Source organism: Lemur catta, chromosome 6 (genome assembly GCF_020740605.2).
Source record: "Lemur catta isolate mLemCat1 chromosome 6, mLemCat1.pri, whole genome shotgun sequence".
Lineage (NCBI taxonomy): Eukaryota > Metazoa > Chordata > Mammalia > Primates > Lemuridae > Lemur > Lemur catta.
This window is the reverse complement of record NC_059133.1, coordinates 77,785,388-77,809,137: the sequence shown is the minus strand read 5'-3', so window position 1 is coordinate 77,809,137 and position 23,750 is coordinate 77,785,388. Positions and strand designations below refer to the sequence as shown.

The 23,750-nt window shown below is 39.4% G+C and overlaps 1 protein-coding gene across 3 annotated transcripts in view; it reads right to left on the bottom strand.

The window, feature by feature from the left end:
• Positions 1–23,750, bottom strand: part of BCAT1 (branched chain amino acid transaminase 1) — a 101,302-nt gene that overhangs the window by 15,082 nt on the left and 62,470 nt on the right. For all 3 annotated transcript variants that reach the window (XM_045554201.1, XM_045554200.1, XM_045554199.1), the window contains exons 6-9: positions 12,707–12,870; positions 8,171–8,313; positions 3,464–3,549; positions 655–795 (exon numbers count right to left, since the gene is read on the bottom strand). In XM_045554201.1, the coding sequence (XP_045410157.1) occupies positions 655–795; positions 3,464–3,549; positions 8,171–8,313; positions 12,707–12,870 (534 nt within the window). The remainder of the gene's footprint in view (positions 1–654; positions 796–3,463; positions 3,550–8,170; positions 8,314–12,706; positions 12,871–23,750) is intronic.

Here is a 23,750-nt window from a genome sequence, read left to right as displayed (position 1 = left end):
TAAAGAGGAAAGCAAAAAAAATTGACAAGAAAATGGAAGTATGGCACATATAAAATCAGACTAAATTACCAAGAGGAAAACATTTCTTCCAACTAAATCTTTGAATCCCTTTTGTAAGATTTTAGTAAATGCACCAGGTTTGCCAAATGAAAAATTTTTATGAAGTGGTCTACTAATTAATAATAAAAACAGTAATAGTAATAAATGAAGGCACTGACCGTTCAAATGCACTTTCCTTAACTATCTAGCATTCCTAACCCAGTAGCTTGGAAGTACTTTTGGAAACCAGAAACTGAAATCCAACTACCTGCAGAGCCTTCCTTAGTGAGCTGGTAGTTAGAAAGCGATCAGAGTGGAAGCCTACAGACAGCTCCAATCCCCACCCTTAGGTAAGGCCGATGTGACACCTGTCCAAGGACACCACTGACTTCCTACCATGTGTGAGCTTACACGAAATCACTGGAAAGATGGCAGTAACGTGAGAATACAGGTTCATCTGGACAAACCATCCTAGTTAATGTAATGCCAAATTATAAAGACAAAAACTCTTTCATCCTGGGTCCAACTGGAATTTCACTTGCACATTTAAAAAAATTAGTGAAATTATAGGCAAATGTTTGGAAATGGCAGGAAGTGAAGAAATACTTGTCTTACCTCACCCTTGTACAGTATATCAGAAACTGGGCAGACAACACAGGCTGTACCAGAGCCAAACATCTCCCTCACCCTGTTCTCCTCCAGGGCAGTTGTCAAGTCATCCATGGTGAGGTATCTCTCAGACACCTTAAATTCACCCTGATTGGAATATAAAAAATAAAAACAAATGTATGTTAAAGGGAAACACAAGCAAAACAACTGTAATACTTATCTTTCTACTGTATATTCGATTAAACTCAGATACTGTCACGATCATCCTTTGAGGGAAGGCTAGAAAGGGCACACCATTTTACTGGGTGAACACACTGAGGTATGAAGCAATGCACTTCAAGGTCACAGCCTTTATAAATGTGATGATCGGAATATAAAATCATCACCACAAGATACATGGTGTGTTTTCATCTATGCCTGCTTTTTTTGCCTTTTATTTGTTGCCATGAATAAAGTCTCACAAACTGAAGCATCCCAAATGCTACCTGATACATGCTCCGCATTTACAGTGGCTTAAACCCTATGTTATCATAAAGGGGAATCATACATTGCATTAAATAATAATTATAGCTACTGTTTATCAAGCACCCATTATTATGCCAAGTTCTGTAATTCCAAAAGTAGTTATTAGCATCCCCATTTTACAGATGAGGAAAATAAGGTGCAAGATGAGGGGCATCCCCAAGGCCACATCGCCAGTAAATGGCAGAAACTGGATTTGAGCCCAGGTTGATATGAGTGGCTCCAAATTTGGTCCTCTTTCTACTATATCTTTTATGGAATAAAAAACATAGATTGAGTTCAAATATCTGAAATATTCAATATTTTAAAAAATAGAATGCATGTGTGGACTTTGAGAAATTCCATTATATATATATTTTTTTCTTCCTAAATTCACTGAAGGTTGACTTTACAGCGATGATTCTCTTCCTTCTCTTTTAGCATCATATTCAGTTGAGTTTCAACAGGGAATTAGTGATATAACTTCATTTACCTCTGGTGAATTGAGTATCTTCTTTGCTCAAGGATAGGAAATGGAAAAAATCCTCATGCTTTTAAGCTATCTGTTTGATACTCATTCCTTAATTTGTTTAATTCTCATTTTTTTACTTTAGTCATTAAAGTTCGAAGTTTGTCAAAGTGTGGTTATTTGTATTAAAAGCAACAAATAATAGATGAGTGTTTTTAAAAAAAATAGTAAGTTGAGAATATTTTTTAAATATACAAACCCACAATAGATAAAAATGGAAATCAAAGCCCTTGACGATTTTCAAAATATTAGAAGAAGAATGCATCATGCTGTAAATAGATTTGGAAGGACAGGAAAATATGTCTGCAATAGAAATATGGCTCTTTGCAAGTTTTAATTTCTCTCAGTCTGCAATTGCAATTATGTTGTTCAAAGGTAAATAAATAAATTCCAGAAAATCAGCCAAGTTAATCAAAAACAAGCTGAGTTCTGTGTCTCAGAAAAGGGAAAAAAACAACGAAACAAAAAAAAGGCCCCACACCTCTCTTGTAAATAAACAGAATTGTTTTCACTCTGTTCACCCTTACTTATCTTTGGACAATTTCCCCTGCCTGGCAAGTAGTGGTAACCCCCCACATGCCTCTTGGCATTTTATGTCTCATGTTTTAAAATAGCTTTTAAAATAAATTACAGCTAAGAAGTCAAGAAAAAACTTCCTCCAATAATAACCTATTTTTCATGCGAGCAAATCATTAGTGTGGGAAAGCATTTCCACTAGCAACCTGTCATCAAACCTTCTGTACTTGGTTGATTTTTTTTCCTTAATAAAACAAAAATTACTGAGCTTCAAAAATGTATCTTTCCAACTGCAAACATATTTAGGACAGGGCAAGCTGTTTGAAATTGTACCAACAGTTTGTAAATGTCATGCCCAACGTGCCAGCCAGCATGTGGCAGTTGGGTCTTGTCTACTTCAGGGTTTTGTAGAATTATTTATAGCAAATTTCCTCTATTTTCAAAACCTTTTCCAGAGAAACTGTGCTAGTACTCTTCTAGATGATATGTGTGTTTCTAAACATTTGTCCTATTAGTACTGTTTGACCACAGTATGCTCAAAACCTTTTCATGTTCTTTGGAGACCATTTGAACACATGGGTCAAAAGTTCCATCCAAGAACCCTTGCCAGGCAACCAGCTCATTCAATATTCGTCTTGAATGTGTTATGTTATTTCCAATACCAAATAGTTTAATAGGCTTGCCTGTATCACACGGATTTGAAAAGTCTACTGAAAACAACTTTACATTAGCTTGAGTGTTCTGATTTTAAAATAAGCATGTACATGAATTTCAGAGGACAGGAGGCAGGGATAGAGGGAGAAAGAAGGCAGCCAAACCAATAATATTATGTTAGTAAACATTTATATGTCAGTGAAATTCTTTAATTTCTATGGCAAGCATGGTTACATTGGAATAAATAGAGAAAAGGAAGAAGTACATATCGCTGTCATTTGGAAACAATACAAGTAGACTTGAAAAGTTAAGGACTGCCTGGATAGAAGCAAAGTACGAACTAGGTAAGTTGTTGGTAGGAGATACCTGGTAGATGGAGACTAGTATTAGAATACTTCTCCCCTACAATGTCTTGCTAAACTGGTTTCTTTCTGCCCTCCCTATAAACAATACTTACTTGATAGCTTTGCCAAGACAGTCCTTCTACAACTTGGATTTTAAAGATTAGATAACATTGGCTGGAACCACAGGATAGTATTTCAACACTAGGCTGGGCTTATTTTGATTACTTTTTGTTTCAGGCTTATAAAAGTTGCTCATGTCAAGAGTACCCACCCACTTGCGTGCCAGGTCCAGAATGCACTGCCTTGTCACTCCTGGAAGAATGATGCCATCTAGCGGAGGAGTTGCCAGTTCTTCTTCTGTCAATTAGAAGTTGGAATATTTTCAGACTTTAACTATATTGAATATGTCTTATGTCAACAGGCTTTTTAAAAACCATTTCTCACAACTTTGCTAGTAATAAACATAATGTTACCAGTCTACATTGTCGAATTTCCCAAATCTCCCAAATCCATTCATACTTCAAGGTAGATGCTTACTTTATAAAACAAGAAAAAAGAAAGAAAGCTACTCATTTAATCACTTTCAGTTTATTCTTTTTTTTTTTATGAGACAGAGTCTGGCTCTGTTGCCTGGGCTAGAGTGCTGTGGTGTGAGCCTAGCTCACAGCAACCTCAAACTCCTGGGCTCAAGCGATCCTACTACCTCAGCCTCCCGAGTAGCTGGGACTACAGGCATGCACCACCATGCCTGGCTAATTTTTCTATATACATTTTTAGTTGTCTGGTTAATTTCTGTCTATTTTTTAGTAGAGACGGGGTCTCGTTCTTGCTCAGGCTGGTCTTGAACTCCTGACCTTGAGTGATCCTCCCACCTTGGCCTCCTAGAGTGCTAGGATTACAGGCATGAGCCACCGCGCCCTGCCCTTCAGTTTATTCTTAACCAGTAAAATAATGAGACAATTTTTCACCAACAACAGTAAGAGTCATAGAATACTATTAAGAGAAACATTCTGAAATGAAAATTTGCATTAGCAGATAAAAGCTGTTAGTGATTAAAATAATGTAGACAGGATCTTACTCAGGAACATGGGTCATTATCAAAAGTTCTAAGAATACTATGGAGGAGCCCATCCCCCAAGAAGCATGCGTGACTACTACTCGGGCTGGTCACTGCTTCTGTGCGGCCCTTTAGTGATTTGCAAGTGCACAAGCTCTCCTTACAGTACTCACTGGTACTCAACAACTCCTTTTCCTCCCCACCTCTGGCAGCCAGGAGTCTGAATCTAGTGAGTCCTTTCACCGAGGCCACCACCCCTTCTCTCAGTACAAAGTGGCTCTAGACTTACCCGCTTTGCTGCGGTCACATTAGATGTGCCCAACAACAAAGCTCTGTCTGGAAGACCAAAGCTCCACATTCATCCCTGGATCCCCAAAACTCAGCATCATGCCTGCCCCAGAGTGGTTTGTAATAAATATTTTTGAATAAAAATATAAATGAATTAATCCTCTTTGCTAGGATACAGCAGCATGGGTTTTCTGGAATTCTGTTTCTGAAAATCATCTGCTGAAAACTGCTTCCTGGAAAGAAGAAAATTTGTTCTTGGCAATGTTCTTAGGGCTACTTTTTGTCATGTTTAGAAGTGTTGATGATCTCAAAGTAAACATGTGTTTTGCAATAGCTAGCTAACTAGATACATAAATGTATGGATCTAGTTGTGTGTGTGTATGTGTGCATGTGTATATACGCATAAATATACAATTCCAGTGCCCTAAAACCGGACCTATCCTAAAGCTTACTGAGCTCTAAGACTACATAAAGTTAAATGAAAACAGCAGCCCTGCATGTGCAAATGCTGTTTTGTGAAATATATTTAACACCCAGAACTGTAACCACTAGCCTGAGGTCAAGGAACAGAACATCTGCTTCTCTGGTTGCCAGACAGAGATGATGACATGACAACATTTGGGTGAGAAATATTCATTTTCCTCTGCAACCACAAACATGCTTACAAGAGCCAGAACTAACTCCAGATTGCCCAACGCGAGGCAAACAGACCCTACAAATGCAGCTTGTTTTTGACAGAGAAAACATTTTTAGGAGATGAGGAATGTAGAAGCAATAACAGCAGGATTCATCTGTGACTTCCCAAAGTCAAGCACTAATGGAAACCAGGAACGTAGGTTTGCATAAGTGCCCTTCCACACCATCAGCACAATTACTCACTTATTCAAAAAAATACATATCGAGTGCTGTTTACTGTTTTAAGCTCTATAAATACATCAGTGAATGAAACTGATATGACTCCCTGCTTACTTTCTAATAGGCAGAGGCAGACAATGACTGTGTTAAATAAATAATATGATAGACTATGCAGGAGAAAAAAAAAGAAGGGTGGGCAATGCTGGGGAGGAACGGGGGAGGGAGTTTACGATTCGATTAAGGGCTCAAGGAGAGCCATACTGAGGATGGGACTTGTGAGCAAAGACTTGGAGGATGTGAAGAGCAAAGCGTGCTCCAGGTGGAGTCGGTATAAAGGCCTGATGTGTCCAAGAACGTTCGCGGGGCGGGATGGACTGAACAACACTGATACTCACTGCCACGGTCGTTCTCCCAAACTGACTGTGAACATAAGTGCAAGGACTGGGTGCTATTTTTTGAAAGTGTCTCCAGTGTTCAGGACACGATACAATTCTTTGTTCAAACAGTGAATAGCAAGCATATGTATTAAATGATACATCAACAGAGTGAAAAAGAGAATCGACCACCATGGGTGCGTTACTAGAATCAAAATTCCCATGAGTTACAGGCCAAGTGTTGGACATAGCGACAGTGCACTGCACTTTGAACACACACTACCTACTGCTTTATTACCTGCCTGCGCCGGCCACCTGCCCAACAGGGCAATGTGTGTGGGTGCCCATGGAAAGACGGCAGGTGGTTACTGAAAGAACTTTGCTTATGGCTCCTATCAGTAAAGTTTGTGACAAATAAATATTTTGCTGATTTTCAACTCATTATTCCTTGTATTTTCCTAAAGCCACATGGTATAAATCGAAATGACTACAGGGTTGCTTCAAGGTCTTTATTTTTATTTTTTTAGCATAAAGGTTATCCCTCATGTTCTGTTTACTTCTCTCATAACACTATTCAAACATTTATTCCATTTCCTTTCTCCTTATTTCAAATTGTACTTGACCTGTTAGGTGCACACACACCCCCCCCCAAATTGAAGGAGCACATTAAAACTAAAGTTATCTTGGGCAACCATAATCTGAATAGTAACTCTTAAGGTCTTGCATATTTTGCAAGAGGCAGAGAAGACAAATTCATTCTTTTCTATGTTGACCTTTAAAAGCTATGGTGGAAATGTTCCGTGATTACTGTTTGGATGAAGGACAAATTTTTACCAGGACAGTTTCTGGTGTTTCTAGTTAAATCATGCAGCTCTGGTTCAGACTATGCTTAAATCCTGTCATCTCGCATCCATAAAAATAATGATGGGACTACTTCTGAATGATGTAATTGTTTTTCTTCTGGGCTGTGTGGGATTTTTGGCGAGAGTTTGGGGGTGGGGGTAGGAGTGGGCAGGTGGAAGAAGAGTTTAACCAACCTATTATCTCCTAAGTGCAAAGTTCAACATCAGCTATGATCTGCCTGGCATGGCTTTTATTATATGTCATACATAATAACCCCAATTTAGAAATCACAAATATTCCAGTATAAATTTTATTTTCAAATAGTGCTAAATAAAAACAGCAGGAATGGAAGAACGAGCATGATCTATATCTGGCTTTTCATACGCCAAGGATTACCAATGGCCAAACTCAGGACAAGGTGTACTCACCACACCTTCTGTTTATTCTACCCCTAACGGGAATATAAGACTCGTCTTGTTAGTCGCTGCAACTAATACTAAAATTAGTACATAGCTCTGAATTCAGCCACAACTGAATCACCATTTTCCTCTCTTTGTAGCCAAATAACATAAGAACAACAGAGGCTACCATAGCTGCTTTAAAATAAAATTTTCACTTAAAAAAATTCAATTGAAACTAAATACTGAGACTTCCCCAGTATTTGAAAACATTATTGTATATTTCTAGTCTCTATACTCAGTACTGTAAAAAGAATGACCAAAGAGCATAAACAAGCCTAAAAATACATTTCTAAATTTGGCATGATTATCAAAATTCTAATGGAAAATAATACATATCCGTTTTCCCCCCACTACTGGCCATTTAATTCAATAACATACACATTTGCAACACTTCACTGCATCTGCCAACTAATAAATATAAGAATAGCAAAGAAAGGGAATGAGGATTCAGGATATTAGAGGTAGGAGAAAAGTACTGATTTCTACAGTGGACATACAGTAATAGTCTCAAATGAATCAGGATCTAGGTGCAATCCCAAGATACAGTCATTTCTTTAAAAATAGTGTTCTTTAATAAAATTGAGTTCCAGAGTCAATCCGGAAGGCTTCTGTTATCAAAATATAGAGAAAGGGCAACAATTGCTAAAAGAATTACAGCAACAAAGTACACTAAATTCCTTATCAGTAGAATCAGTGGACTGCATTTATTACTACAGAATTTTATACACAGTATATGGTGAATGACCATTGAATGGATCTCAGACCTATCTCCCAATGCAAGGTGTTCAGACAGGAAAAATGTTAGGGAACTGCTAAAGAGATAAGGCAGCAAATCTTCCAATCGTGATGACTTAAATCCCTTAATTTGACATCTCAATAATTAATACATCTAGAGCCAAAAACCAAAGACAACAAACAAGACAAACCCCTCATAGCTTCTTTAAGCTGCAACTCATGCCTACTTAGCAAAAGCACAGTAGTCCTCAGCCTTCAGAATTGGGCTACTTACTCTTCCCTTGTTCTGAGTTTCTAGTTCTTATCCTTCCTGTCCCGTTGAAAATGACTGAGAAACAGCACAGAGCTGAAATCTGAGTGATTACCTCCATCTTCATTTATCCAGTAAAGAAAAAGATTCATAGTTCCAACTTCAGTTAGCTGATGATCCTCTCCATAGAGCCACAGAACCTGCTGGCACCCATTGTCCATTGCTTCACACTGGGCAAAAAGAGAGGCGCCGTAATTCCTTTCAAGAAAGAGGAAACACACTGATTAGGAACATGCTTCATCCCCATGCCCCACCGTCTACACTCCCACAGCCTAAAGCCTACATGCAGATGGAGTCGAACTATCAAGCTCTTAAGATACACACACTCTCTAGTTAACTGCATGACAGTGAAGGAAAACTCCTTAGAGAACCTAAACAATTTAACTGCATTCATCTGAGCGAGAACAAAGGGGAACCTTGCGATCCCAACTGGAAAAGTGATGACAGGAGAACACAGGTGAATAGCCAAGTAAGTGAGAACAGTTAAGAGTCACTGAATATTTTTCCACACGCCAAGCAATTTTACATGAATTATTTCATTTAAACCTCACACCAATACTATCATTATTCCCACTGGCCACATGAGAAACTGAGGCTTAGAGAAGTAACTGCTATCAAGTTACTGCAATTTAACACATTGACGGCCACACAAAAGAATCAGAAACTTTTCCTTGGTGCCACAGTGTTTAATTACAAAAATAGAATAAAAAAACTTCGAGTGTAATTTGAAGATAAACATAAATAGAAAAATAAAATTGACTGACTTCTATTCATTTAACCCACCTTTTTAGAATTAAATTGTCACAATTTAATTGTCTTTAATTTTTTATCTTTTATTTAAACGTATATGGGCTAATTATGGAGTATATTATCACTATTAAAAACCACAGTGAATTCTTACAGTGTGGATGTCTAGCCTTTCAAAGAAGCTTCTAAAAACAAACACATACACACTTTTGAGAGTGTGCCTGAGTTGAAACCATGGTTCCTCAGCATCATGACACACCTGGGCAGGGAAAGAGAATTAAAGACCTCAACTCTTTCAATGCATTGAAAAGGGCTTTTAGGTGTTAGGTGTTTAATTGATTGATTTATATCATTATATGCTACAGATGGTCTTTATTCTGCCAAACAAATTTTCTCAAAATTCTCTCACAGTTGTAAACTGTATTATTAATGTCCACAGGATAATTGATATCATGGTCAATGGCTGGGTTCCCTCCCATGTGCTGCTAATATTCAGAAGAAAAACACATGTTCTTGGAGCAAAGAAAGAAAATGAAAATGGGAAAACTGCCTACACAGGAATATTTTAATATGGTTTTAAATAGAATAAATAGCTGGGAGAATAGAGATATTAAATACCTCCCTCCAAAAGAGTAAATTCTATTATGTAAAATCCAAATTTCTTCTAAGATAGAGTCCAGGACATGAAATAAGAAAGTGAGAAACCCTCATAATGTCAACTACTGTTTAAGAAGTTACTACAGGTAGAGAATCCCTAATCTGAAAATGGAAATCTGAAATGCTTCAAAATCTGAAACTTTTTGAATGCCAACGTGCTGCTCAAAGTCACTGGAGCATTTCAGTTGTCAAATTTTCAGATTAGGGATGCTCAACTGGAAATATTCCCCAAAAATCCAAAATCCAAAACACTTATGGTCCCAAGCATTTCATATAGGGGATATTTAACTTGTACCTCCAGGAAGTACTTAACCACATTATTTCACGGAATCATCTTAAAACAACCCTAGACTTTATTACACTTTTGAGGACTTGGAGAAGAGAGGATTCAATTGTATATAATCACACAGATAGTAAATGTGTGACTCCCAGATAGAATCTGACTCCCAAGCTCAAACTTTTAACCACTAGGTTATAATAGTGCATTTGCTGAGAGCTTTGCATAGGGGCCAAACACCCCTTATATCACCTCATTTAACCTGCACAAGTAGGTATTATTGCCTTGATTTTATAAATGAGGAAACTGATACTTAGAGCAGTTAAGTAACATGCTCTAATTGGGTTTGTTTGATTTAAAGATTTTAATATTTTTTAGAGCAGTTTTAGGTTCACAGCAAAATTGAGAGGAGGGTACAAGAGATTTCCCACACAGCCCTGGCCCCCACACATGCACAGCCTCCCCGATTACCAATGCCCCGCACCGGAGTGGTCCACTTGCTGTAACTGATGAACCTACACTGACACATCATCATCACCTGAAGCCTACAGTTTACAACAGGGTTCACTCCTGCCATTGTACATTGTGTGAGTTGGAACAAATGTATGATGATATGCATCCCAGACCAAATAAACCAGAGTCTCTGGAGCTGGGAATCAGGCATCAGGGTTTGGTGATGCTCCCAGGTGATCTCAGTTTGTAGCCAAAGTGAGGCCCATTGTGCTAGAACTCTCCTTCAGCTGTGCACAGTTGTATTACTTTTCTCACATGTATTGAGAAATGAGACAATAATGTTATCTCCACTGGCTTGAAAATAGAATAATCTTAGAATTTTTTTTTAAAGCTTCTCTCCCTCAGATTCATTGCGAGAGCAGAAAGTTCTGGAGCTTATGAGAATCAAGCTATTTACTAACACCAATTGGCTACAGGGGCCCTAAAAATTGATCAAAGAATAATTGTTGACTGAATTAGGTTTAAAGAAGACATAGTAATACACAATTCTTAAGTCCAAATGTGTTTGCCAACTAAATAGGATGATATTCAATGCAGAATCATTGGTTCTCCTTGTACTTCTCCGGGTCAGAAGCATAGGAGTAGGAAGAGCTTTAGAACTTCTTGGAAACGACAGGCATAACCACCCTTTTGGGTAGTGCCTTTCCTCTTGCAATCTTTATTTTATCAACTCCAATATGCTCTTCCCAAGTTTCTTCCTCTCCTGAGAGATTTCCAGTCAACTACCAATGCATGGTCCACCTGGGCCTAATGAGTCAAAGAATTAACCTTTTTATAATGATTCTATTTTTTAAAGCACTTTTAGATTCACAGAAAAATTGAGCAAAAAATACAGAGAGTTCCCATATTATACGCCTTCTTGACTCCCTTCCCTGTTTCTCCTATTATCACCTTGCATTACTGTGGCACACAAGTCTATAGTTTTAGTCTATCTGTGTTGTACAGAAAGCATTCATTTTTAACTCGACTACAGTCACCACATAGTCTGCGATACTGCATCATATCATTTACACAATAAATTAAAAACTGCCCAAATAGCAGTTAATAAGGGTTTTCCTGCAATTTCTGTGTCCCCATGTTATCTTTTCCCTAGACAGGCAGGGGGAGCTAGAAAGCAAGATTTAAAAAGGGGAAACTTTTTCCTTATTACTTCTCATCAAGACCGTTAATTTACTGTAATGTGCACCCTAAGAGAAGTTTTAACAAAGTAGTATATATGGTATGCAGTGGTGCATATGCTCAGTGAAGAAGTCTGAACAAGTAAAAAAAAAGAAAGCAAGAGAATAAACAAGAGGAACTTTCAACCTGGCTAGCCCAGGACAAAGGAAGGAGTGCTCTGAGCCAGGAGGGAATAGACTTCCTAATTTAGTGGACCCCATTAGGATTTCTCTACTCATTGAGAAAATGCAGTTCTAAAGCTGCCTACAGGGATCAATTTTATAACCTTTTTTTAAAAATAAGAGATGGAGTTGCTATATTGCCCACGCTGGACTCAAACTCCTGGGCTAAAGGGATCCTCCTGCCCCAGCCTCCAGAGTGGCTGGGACTACACTCATATGCCACTGCGCCTGGCTACCATTCTTTATTTCTTTTCAGGGACAGGGGGAGGAAATATAGGATAACTGGTCAAAGCCAGCTGTCACTGTCTCTTTACTATCCCAGCAGCATGTCCTTCAATCCCCCCCACTTCTTGAATCTACATGTTGCACCAGGGCCCACAAGATTGTCACTGAACCGAGGCTGCCCTGGGTATGCGATGCACAGCACCACTTGCTACAAACAAAGGAAGAACCCATGCTGCTTAATCCAGTCATTCTTGTTCACCCATAGGGGCATTCCCAACTCATGGCCAAGTCCACCCCTGAAATTGTCCAACACTTTTCAAATGCTCTTTTATTTCCTGCCAGCTACATATGGCCTATGAGACCAGCCTGACGGAGCCAAAGCAGGGCTGTCCCTCGGCCAGTTGGCAGCAGGTGTGGCTACAATCTGTGGCAATGAAGACAGCACTTCAATGAAGCGGGCACCTTCCCCAGACAGGACTCCCTGGAGCCAACCGAGAACCTGGGTCCCAGGACCAGATGCTCTTCAATGCCAACCACCAGCCTGTAGGCCAGAGGACCAGTGTTCGGGGACAGTTCATTTAAAGGTACTGATTTGATTCCTATTTTAGTTGCTTACTTTAGTTCTTGACTATATATCACATCTAATATTTCTCCCTTATGAAGGACCATAGGCTATTCTATAAACAACTAACACATTTAAAAGTGACAACTAAACATGAAACAAAATGAGCATTAGAGTGTGAATATTATTTATTTGTACTGAAGTGAAATGGCAGTAACAAAATGGTCATGAAGGGCTCTTTCCTTCAGACAGAGATATGGATTTACTTACCCTCCCACCTTGCAGTCTCCAGTTCCACCTTCCCAGGCTCTCACATACTTTGGGTTGGCCCACAGGGACACTGGATTAAAGGTTCCACTTGAAAAATAAGGCCCCACGGGGCTCAGGATTACAAAGAGCAGGGCCTTGCTAGGCTTCTTGACTCCAAGAGAAGGCTGCAATCAAGCAGAAGCACATGACTGTAACTTCAAACGTAGGCACCAACCCCAAAGTCCAGAATAGATCTGACCAATGACAGGAGCTATTACTTCTAAAGTTGAGTTACACAAAGCCTGATGTGTTCTAAGAAGAAAATATTGAGAATGGAGTCCTTAATTTTCATTTTGCTTTGCTTACTGTGATTTTAGAGGAAAAGCAAATTTGTCAATTTTGGGGGGTTAGTAGGACTTTGGAGGAGACACATATTTTTAACAACTAGCTATGTAACACCTTTCAAGGTTGCATAGATTGGGAATTGAAAACACAGACGTGGTTTTAGTCTTGGGGGTAAAATATATTCGTTTCAGTAATGTGCCCTTCTTTTTCACAGCCCAGTGTCTGCTTCAGGACATGGCAGGGCCTCCAGCAGGTGGGGACTGCGGGGCAGTGTGCTATTACCACACCTGCCCACAGCAGATAGCAAGAGGGTGGCTCCACTAGAGGGAAAGAAACCAGACAGGATAAATGCCATCAACAGGGCAGGAGACAAATGACTCAGAAACAGCAAAGACAGAAGGCAGCCTTTCCCACAAACACTGGAAAGTAAGAAGCCAACAATGCAAAACCATACAAATTCCTCCAGCACAAAAGCAAGTTATAAGGAATTAGGGGCCACTGTTTATTAAGGAAGAAAATTGAGAGACTCAAAGTTTTGAGGGTATTATAAATGCAAAAAGGGTTACTAGGTTATCCTCTGCAATTCAAGACCTCAGGAAGAAAACAAGGCAGGATTATTGGGTTAAGAGTCTTGGGATACAAAGCACTTGTGTCCAATCTTCTCTGCAGCCTGGTCCGCCTGGATGGGGGTGGGGGTCTGTCGTGCAAAGAATAAGAGTAAAAGAAGAGGAGACTCAATTCTAGCTGATTTTATGGCTTTGTAATGTTTGTTGAGATGGACTGAAAGTGCACTTTGGGATGTTTTTATCTGTTATACTGGATGTTTTATCTGTTATATGGATGTTTTTATCAATTATACTTCCCTCCACCAAGGTCTTTCACCCACTGCTCAACACTCAGATAATCAAAAATCAGGCAGTAAGTAAAATATTCATGAGCATTAAAAAAAGTGTTTACACCTGTGCACACTGGTGCCATCTGAAATGCACACTGCCCGTAGGAAATTCTGTTAGCATTCCACTGACGGCGAGGACCCAAGGGCTTGGCTGGCCACAGAGTAACTGATGACGGACAGCCACGTCAGAGAAATTCACTAGCAAGCCACAACAGGTTTTGGTTCCTTGCTTGCTTGTCTCTGTTCTATAATGGGGGCTGAAGATTAAAGGGAGGACTCCCCTACCAGTAAAGGATCAAGGGCCTGAAAGCTTCCTTTGCCTTTTCTGGTTTCATTGTTTAGGAGGGAAAACCCCAGCATAATGTACTTATCTGCCATTCTTCCCAGCTTTGATAAAACTTGACTATTTTATGTCTGCATTTTTACTTACCTATCCGTTAAGAAAGAACAATGATGCCTTTATTTCATGGGCGCTTTGAAGAGTAACATTTTAGATGTTTTTTACGAACCCTAGTAATGAGGAATTAAGAGAAGCCTCTCTCAACATAACGTAGAGCTATAATATGCCAGCATAATTTACCTAGCTTCCAAGTTTCTGAATAGAATAGTTTATTTGTGGACAAGCTAATAGCATTTTATCAGCTTTCACAGGAATGCCTGGGACTTTTTCCACTCAGAACTCACGTATTTTATGCAATCTACATTTTACTAAAAGGAATAACAAAAATTCATCATGGAAATTTTTTCCCAGTTAAATTTCCCCTTGTTCATTTCCTTTTCCTGATTTTAACTGACAGGTAAACTTGCATTTCTTCCACTAGGTGGTGGTATACAGAGCACAGATGGAAAACACGGAGTAAACTATATGCATTAAATCTATTTCTAGAAAAAACTCAATAAACCTCTAAGCAATATTCTTATCCTTAGCAAGCAGGTAAATTATAGACTAGAATTTTCAATTTTTTCAATGCTGAGAGAAAATGTATTTATGTGTACTAACATTTTCTGAAATTTAATCAAAGTCAACTCATGTTTTAACAAGTACTTCAAGTACTGGCGTTGATCACAGCCTAGTTATCTTCATCCTTAAATGATTGTTTATACCGACTGTCCTTTCACGAAAAATACTCTGTGGCTTTATTGAAAATGATCACACATGGCTTCCACACTGAGAATAAAATGTAACTCTGATGCGAGGAAGGGAGCTTAAGGAAGGGGTCTGTTGCTATCTTCAAGAACGATTATTTGTTCCTTTCATTATCCCTTCTATCCTGCAAAGCAGCGTAAATTCTGTGCTGCTGTTAAGCGTACTTTATTACGTAATATTAATCAAATGACTGAACAAAATTCTATGACGACAAGGTCAGGCTTCTGATTAAACAAAAGCCACATAAATAAAGAGAAAATATGGGCTGGGCTCGGTGGCTCATGCCTGTGATCCTAGCACTAGACTGAGGCAGGAGGCTCTCCTGAGGCCAGGAGATCGAGACCAGCCTGAGCAACACAGCAACCCCATCCCTACAAAAAGAAAAATTAGCCTGGCGTGGTGGCACGTGCCTATAGGCCCAGCTGCTACTCAGGAGGCTGAGACAGGAGGATCGCGTGAACCCAGGAGTTCCAGGTTGCAGGGAGCTGTGATGACGCCACTGTACTCCAGAGCTCGACCGTGTCTCAAAAAAAAAAAAAGACTTCTTACTTCATAATCTATTCCTCACAAATAAATGACTAATACATATATAAGGGTAATAAACATGTATATTGCACAGAAGGACAAGACACTTGGGTGTGATGGAAAATAAAGAGACATTCACAGTAAAAATTACCACTTCTTTCTGGGTCAGCCAGAGATTACTTTATCTAAAGGCAGGATTTCAAACGTTCTTTGAGCGATGGCAGGAAAGAGCTCAGTGAGCTGAGAAAAGAACTATTGGTCTATGTTTTGGCCTGGAAGGCAGAGAAGCACAGTGGCATGTGCGGGCTTGCGCATAATTCTGCCTAGGCAAGGCGAGTGAGAGACACAAGAAATAAGATAATTGAGAATGACAGAAGAACATTTTTTCAAAAATCAGCATAATTTTTTTTTTTAATCCAAAGAGGAGTCTGATTTTTTTAAAAAAAAAAAAAAATCCTGCTGGTTCTTGAAAAAGAAGATTAAATTGTTAAAGGGGAAACAGTGAAGAATAGTGGAACGAAGAGTGCTGGAGGGGAGAGAGCCAGTGGTCCATCCAGGGCCTTGAATGTTGTGAGAGTCCCACAGGGAGGAGAACACCAAATTCATACAGCATCTGTCCAGGGAAAACTACTGTAGTTGGTTTGGTAAAAGATTAAAAAAATAACCTTCAATATCATACACTGCTTTTTTGGCTTCCAAGATATTTCATATCATTATCTCATAGAACAATCCAGGAAGAGTTATAATTTCTATTTTTAGGTTGGAGAAACTGAGGCTCAAAACAAATGATTTGCACAAAGTTTCACAGTTATTAAGCTCTAGATAGTCTTCTCTTAATCCAGAGTTATTTTACACTATACGAAACCTTTAAAGAAGATTAATGAAGTACCCAAGATCTCCTAACCTGAAGAGAGTTCCAAGTGGTGCAGCCTTCATTCCCCTCAACTTTCACCTGCACCCCTCACCACCCCCAAAACCATACTGAGCCCTTCCAATTCCTCCCCCTTCCATATGCTTTCCTGTACTACCTCCTCTCCCTAGAACACTCTCCTTTTGATCGCCCTCCCCTACTGTTATGGACTGAACTGCATCCCCTAAAATTCATATGTTGAAGCCCTAACCCCCAATATGACTATATTTGGAGGCAGGCACTTTAAGGAGGTAATTAAGGTTAAATGAAGTCATGAGGGTGGGGCCGTAATCCAGTAGGACTTCTGTCCTTGTAGAAGGAAAAGACACCAGAGATCTTTCCCTTTACCCAGAGGAAAGGCCCAGTGAAGACAGAGCAAGCAAGGTGGCCATGTATAAGCCAGGAAGAGTGGCCTTACCAGAAACCAGCCCACTGGCACCTTGATCTTGGACCCTCTAGCCACCAGAACAGTGAGAAAACAAACATCTGTTGTTGAAGTACCCAGTCTGCAGTGTTCTATTATGGAAGCCCCTGATCCCACTAAGACACTCCCACCCCTGCCCTTTTTCCTAAGTAATGCAAACCCTTCAGTCTCAATTTAAATGTCATTTAAATGTCACTTCAGGAAATGAGCTCCTTAGGCCAGGTTGGGTGCTTGTGTTACATGTTATCATAGCATCCTGCATGCACTTCAAGTTTAAACCTATGACATTTTTTTTTTACATCTACTTATTTAATTCTCTGTCTCCTGCTACACTGAAAACTCCATGAAGTGCAAGGCCATCTCTGTCCTCCACACACAGCATCCTATGTAGTTTATACCAAGCGTTTACTAAATCTGTGGATCAACTGTCCATCTTAAAACATACTGTTTATAGAAAAGGGCTGTGAAAACAACACAGATGACTCTCCACCATACTTGAATTATTTTGATTAAAAAAATCTGATGGTAATCGTAATGTGTGGCATTGACACCCTAGAGAAAAATGTTCGTCTCCTGCCTGATTTCTTTTAGTGCTGGCCTCTAGACTAACAGTTAATTAACATGTAGGCATTGAAAATGTACCACTGGGGAAGCTGAAGTCCAGAATCTTCCTAAACTTGCTATAAAATACATAAGGGATAGATCTGGGCTTGTTTCTCAGCTGTGTTCAAAGAGAAAGATAATATAATTTCAACACTTGACAAAAAGATTGCTGAGCAACTCTTTTTAGTTTTTAAATAAAAATGATCTTAAAATTTAAAAGAAAAGTTAAGAGAAAACAAAAGACAAGGTGGAAAAGACTAAAAAAACAGTCTTATTTAACTTCTTCACTGTAAAAGAAGGGATAATGACTACCCACAGGGTTAATGTAAGGATTAAATTAGATAATACGTGGAGAGCACTGAGCCTGATCTTTTTTAAGCACTTAACAAAAAGCAATTGTTACTGTTACCATAGTAATAATCGCTAATAGTAATAGTGGTAAATAAATTCCATATGTACCAATACATGGAACATTAAGATGATCGTAAACATGACCATTGAACTACTACAGGTAACACTCATTGTTGGGATTGGGGAGAATAAGAATTTGAGGAAAGAAACAAGGACTATTATACTGGTGATCTAAGAAATACAGGTAAATTTGGTAAATTTGAAATCAATCCTAAACAGAAATTTTAGCATAGGTTATTAAAGAAGTGGTTGAGAATACTTGATAGGGAAGTACTTAGGAGGGGCTACCATGAGTCGCCCTTAGAATATAGCCCTGCTTGATTTCCCTTTCTGAGGTGACTCCAGATCAGGAGTGAGAGAACTTCAGCCTGCTGTTTCTTCAGTTTTATCAGAACATGCTAGTTCATCTATGAATTGTCTATGGCTGAGTTTGCACCACAAAGACAGAGTGGAGAGTAGCTATACGACCCGCAAAGCCAAAAATATTTACTATAGGACCATTACAGAAAAAGTTTGCTGGTGCCTTCTCTAGATGACAGAAAAATGCCACAGGATGGTTTTCAATGCACCAGGAATGACCTCAAAACCTCCTCACTGGTTCCTCACTTTGACCTTGTGATTCCATCTGGTTTGGTTCAACTGACTGGGCCAAGCATCGTGCTGGGCCTGGAAGAGAAAGACAAATAAGACCATGCAGGGTGCTAACACCTGCAGTGAAGATGTGCCCAACAGGGGGCAAGTCCAGCCCCGGCTGAGAAGGTGAAGAGGAGGACACTGAGTCAGGTAATGAGGAGCGCACACAAAGACACTGTGGTGTCAATGAAAGTGTGTGTGTGAAACCACAAGCTACACAGGGCAAGGGCGGTGTCAGATGTCCCTCTACACGGTCACCCTCAGAAGTCTGAGAAATCTTTGGAATATTTTAACAATCAGTCTTTCCTTTCTTCTGGGTAATTTCCATCAGCTTAGAAACATGCCATAATATCTCCCATGCAAAACACATATTCCCTTACCCTATGTCCTACTTCGGGTAGGCAGTTCTGCTCCATTGTGCAACAGAATTCCTCACAAGAGGAGTACAAATGCACCATAACTTCCTCTCCTCACATTCTCTCTTGAATCCCAAATATGTCAACCCCACCATCATCACCCTAACAAAATATGCTTATCAAGACCACCGAGGACCTCTGCGTTGCCAAATGCAATAGTCAATTCTCAGGCCTAATCTCTGGTCCTAGGAGCAGGATTTGCCATAGTTGCTCACTGCCTCCATGTTTGCTTGGCTGCCAGCATACCAAGCTTCTCTTGCTTTTCTTTCTACCTTACAGGCTGCTACTTCTCAGACTCCTTCACTAATTCCTCTTCTCCCTTTTGTCTGAAAGCTGGCCTGGCTTGGGGCTTAGTCCTTGCCTTCTTCCATCTCTGCCTACAGTTCTTCCCTTAAAGACCTCATCCAAGGCTGGGCACAGTGGCTCACACCTGTAATCCTAGCATTTTGGGAAGCTTTAGCCAGTAGACATGTGAAACAATGTAAGTTGTCCTCAGGGAAATTAAATTAAAACCACAAATAAGGCAAGACATACATCAGAATGGGTAAAATTAGTAAGACAATGCCAGTAGTGGCAAGGCATGAAGCGAATGGGACTTCCATATATCGCTGTTGGTAGAGTAAATTGGTATAAGCACCTTGGGAAACGGTTTGGTAGTATCTGCTAAAGCAAAACATACATATACTCTGCAACTCAGCATTCAACTTCTAGGTAAATACCAAAGAGATGCAAGCACATTCGTCCACCCAAATATTCATCTGTAGTAGAAGAGAGTGCCATGCCAGGTGCCAAGGGTGAAGGGACAAAAAAATGAACTGCTGTAGAGCATGAATTACTCTAATGGGAGGGAAAGGGGAAAGGTGCACAAGGGGTTTCCATTGCACCTGCCACGTTCTCATTCTAACTTGGTGTTAGAACCACAGATTTTCACTTTAATTCTTTTCTTTAAACTGTATGTGTATGGGTGTGTAGTTGTTTTAAATATCCTGAGTACTGGCAAAACCTTGGCAAAGAATTACTGCTATTTTTATAAAAGAGATAATACTTAATGTACAAAGATACTTAGGTGTGTGTGAGTGTGTGTGTTTATCAATACATATTTCTGGAAGGTTATCAGAAAAACTGGTGATAGAAATTGCTTGGAAGGAGGGGAAACTGTGGAATCCTGGATTGGAATGAGAGTGAGAAGGAATCTTCCTTTCTATTGTATATCTTTGATACTATTTGAATTTTTTAACCAAATATTTTCCCCTGCAAAAATCCCTCTTAAAATCCCAGAAATATATTCACAAAGTGTGCATGTGAAAAAAGACAGTCATAAACTTAGAAGCACTGTAATTGAACTTGAGACTTAATTGACTGTGTATGTATGTGTGTAGGTTATTTGATACATATATATTATAAAATATATAATGCAATATATAAAATCTGCAGTAAATATGTCAAATATATGTGAGAGCAGGAAAGCTGGTAGCTCAGAGAAAGAAAAATATAGAGATGAAAGTAACCTAAGAACATGGGAAAGAACTTAGTCACCCCCTCAAAATTGTTTCCATACTAACCACTCTTCCTGAGCCATGGTCCATTTCTACACATCAGTGACGTCCATAAATATACCCTCACTTAGTAGATTTATATTATGAAAGTCTGACTCCCCTTCCAGATACTGAGCTCCATGAAAGCCAAGCAAGGGCTAACACATAGAGATGCTGCAGGAAGAGGCTAAGAGCACACATGCTCTTATTTTACCTCTTTGGACCTCAGTTTCCTTGTGCCTAAAATAATGGAGCAGCACCTACTTGTGGGGTTGTTATCAGAGTTAGTGCATGGAAAGCACCAAGCACGGTGCCTGACACTCAGGGTAGCTCCATAACGCCAGGTGCCGGTGATGAGAACAGACCGAATGACCGTCATCAAGGAGAGCCAGGACACCCCTGAAAAGCAGCAGTACTCTCTTGGGTTGGAAATGTAAGACCGGCCTTGGCCTCTTGCTGGGAAATAACAAGCTTTCAATAATTCCCTGGGTTGAATAATTTCAAGCTGTTCACTGGAGCGTTACAGGAGGCAGCAGGGAACTGGAACCCAGCAAGGGAACTGGGACACCATAAGGAAGATGTCCAGCATGGAGAACTGCACAGCAGTTAGAAGTGACGGATTTGATACACACATGGTAACTGGACAGACATGAAAAATACAGTGCGGAGAGAAAAGTGGAGAAACACAGATCTGTAGAACGAAGTTCTTTCTATCAATTAAAATTACAGGCATACAAACTGATGAGATTCTTAAAAACACATACAAACCGAAAGAATATTCACTCAATACATGAGAGTGATTTCCAATGGAGGGAGAGGAAATGAGGGTGATGAATAGAGATAGGAGGGAATTAAAAAAAGAGAGGGATCTTATGTGCCCCATGATGGTGTGATGAACTGACAAGCATCATTGATAACCTGATGTACCAAAATTCTAGAGTAAAAAAAGTCTCCTGTGACATGATGAAATGAACAAGAATAGCCTCAAGAGGGTGCCCACTGGTAGGAGTGGTGAGATACTAGCAAGCTGCTTACAGCAGGCTAAAGTCAATGCAAATAAGCTGTATTTCTATAAACAAACTTGAGGTTTGAAGACACTAAAAAGGGGCTGTTAATATGAAATATGTTAAGAGTTATGCAAATAAAATTGAATACTGCTTTATAAACAATGGAATGTGTGTATCTCAAACAGGACAGCAAAAGTATGCATTGAAAAAATATGGACGATACTCGTTAATGATTATAAATTGCTACTATGCTGGCTAGTCTTCAATTCTTTCAGATCCTTTGTTTATAGAAACTGATTATAAGGGGAAAAGATAACGTCAGCTGGGCACAGCGGCTCACGCCTGCAATCCTAGCACTCTGGAAGGCACAGGCGGGAGGATTGCTTAAGGCCAGGAGTTCAAGATCAGCCTGAGCAAGAGTGAGACCCTGTCTCTACTAAAAATAGAAAAATTAGCCAGGCGTGGTGGAGCGGACCTGTAGTCCCAGCTATTCAGGAGGGTGAGGCAAGAGGATCACGAGCCCAGGACTCTAAGGTTGCAGTGAGCTATGATGACACCACTGCACTCTACCAAAGGGCAGCAGAGCAAGACTCTGTCTCAAAAAGAAAAAAGGAAAAAAAAAAAGATCATAAGATATATAAGCATAGAAAGAGGCAGTGAATAAAGGGAATCTTTTTCATGGGAAGTAGTATGATTATAGGTTAAATCATATGTGCAACATTAAGATTTTACAAGGTAATAAAAAGAAAAGAAAGGCATGTCTACAAAATGTCCATGTCCTTAAGCTCCCTGTGGAGTGAACCAGTTAGGATTGACAAATCTGATCTCCAGCCTTTCTTCTGCCCACTCACAAAACGGCAGGATTTTAAAATGCAAGCTCTAATGAAAATTTCACACTGAAAGATCACAAAGGAAGTTGCAAATGTGGAAACTGTGTATGTGATATGATTAAACTGTTTTTCTACATTATTCAAATTGTATTTAGTGCATCCAAGGTTGGTATTAACCAAACACAGATAGCTTCTCTCTCGCTGAGCTCAACTCCAGAAATTTATCTAGGGACAATCCAAACATAGGAGTATGACGTTAACTGAATACGAGAAATTAATCAACTTCTGTGTTAGCCAAGGTCAGCTTGTCTTCAAGTGCAGTTGAAAAAGTCAAATCTGCTGGTAGCCTGCAGATCTGAAGTGAACAGCCTGGGATCTGGTCACAGGTGCTGGGTGGGCTGACTCCTGACAGTCTGCTGGGCTGTCCCTAGCTTTAGACTCGGCCCTTTTCAATGACATTTATTCTCAACCCTGATGTAATTTAGTACTATCTTACTCCACCACCTCTCAAATGGAGAGAGTGGGATGAAATGGGACTGAAATCTGCTGGAAAAGTGGAAGGCTAAAAGCAATGATCAAATGGAATTTCAGAGTTTGTGGTTATGCATATGTCGGCTGTTGACCATGGTCAGGGCACCTCTGCACCTAACAGAATCACTGAGGAAATAAAGGCCTGTGTCTGTGTGTTCAAGTATGTGCATTCATATTACTGCAACTGCATGGCGTCACTAAACAGGGCAAGGCTGAATAAAACAGACGGCTTAAAATCAGCAAAAGCTGCTTCTTTGAATCTAGGTTGTTAAGTACCCAGTTTTGAACCTAATAGTCACATAATTTTAGATTCCTGTCTACTAAAGTCAAAATTTAGAAATCACTCACATAAATGTTATTTATTTAAATATTGTGATTTCAGATTTTATCTTAATTCCCAATTGATACACATAATCAGTATCTTGAAGCCCTCCAGCTTTTAGTTTCTCTTTTAAGTTTTTAACCACCTATAAATAATTATTTCAGAAGATATTGATTAAAATGATACCAATCTTTTTTTTAAACATGAGAAACCTTTTGGTAATGTGAATGATTTTACCCTCTATAAACTTTTTAGAAGAGGCTTATGTAAAATAGTATCCAATAAAGTACATGGATTTAAATGCTTGTGTACTACAAAAATGTTATACAACTCATGGTGGTAATTATCATGTATTAATTTGTATATTTATGTATTACGAGTTGAGAATCACTTATTCAAAATGTTTGGAACTGAAGTGTTTTGAATTTTGGAATATTTGCATTATACTTGTTGGGTTGAATATCCCAAATCCAAAAATCCAAAATGCTTCAGTGAGCATTTCCTTTGAGCATCATGTCAGAGCTCAAAAAG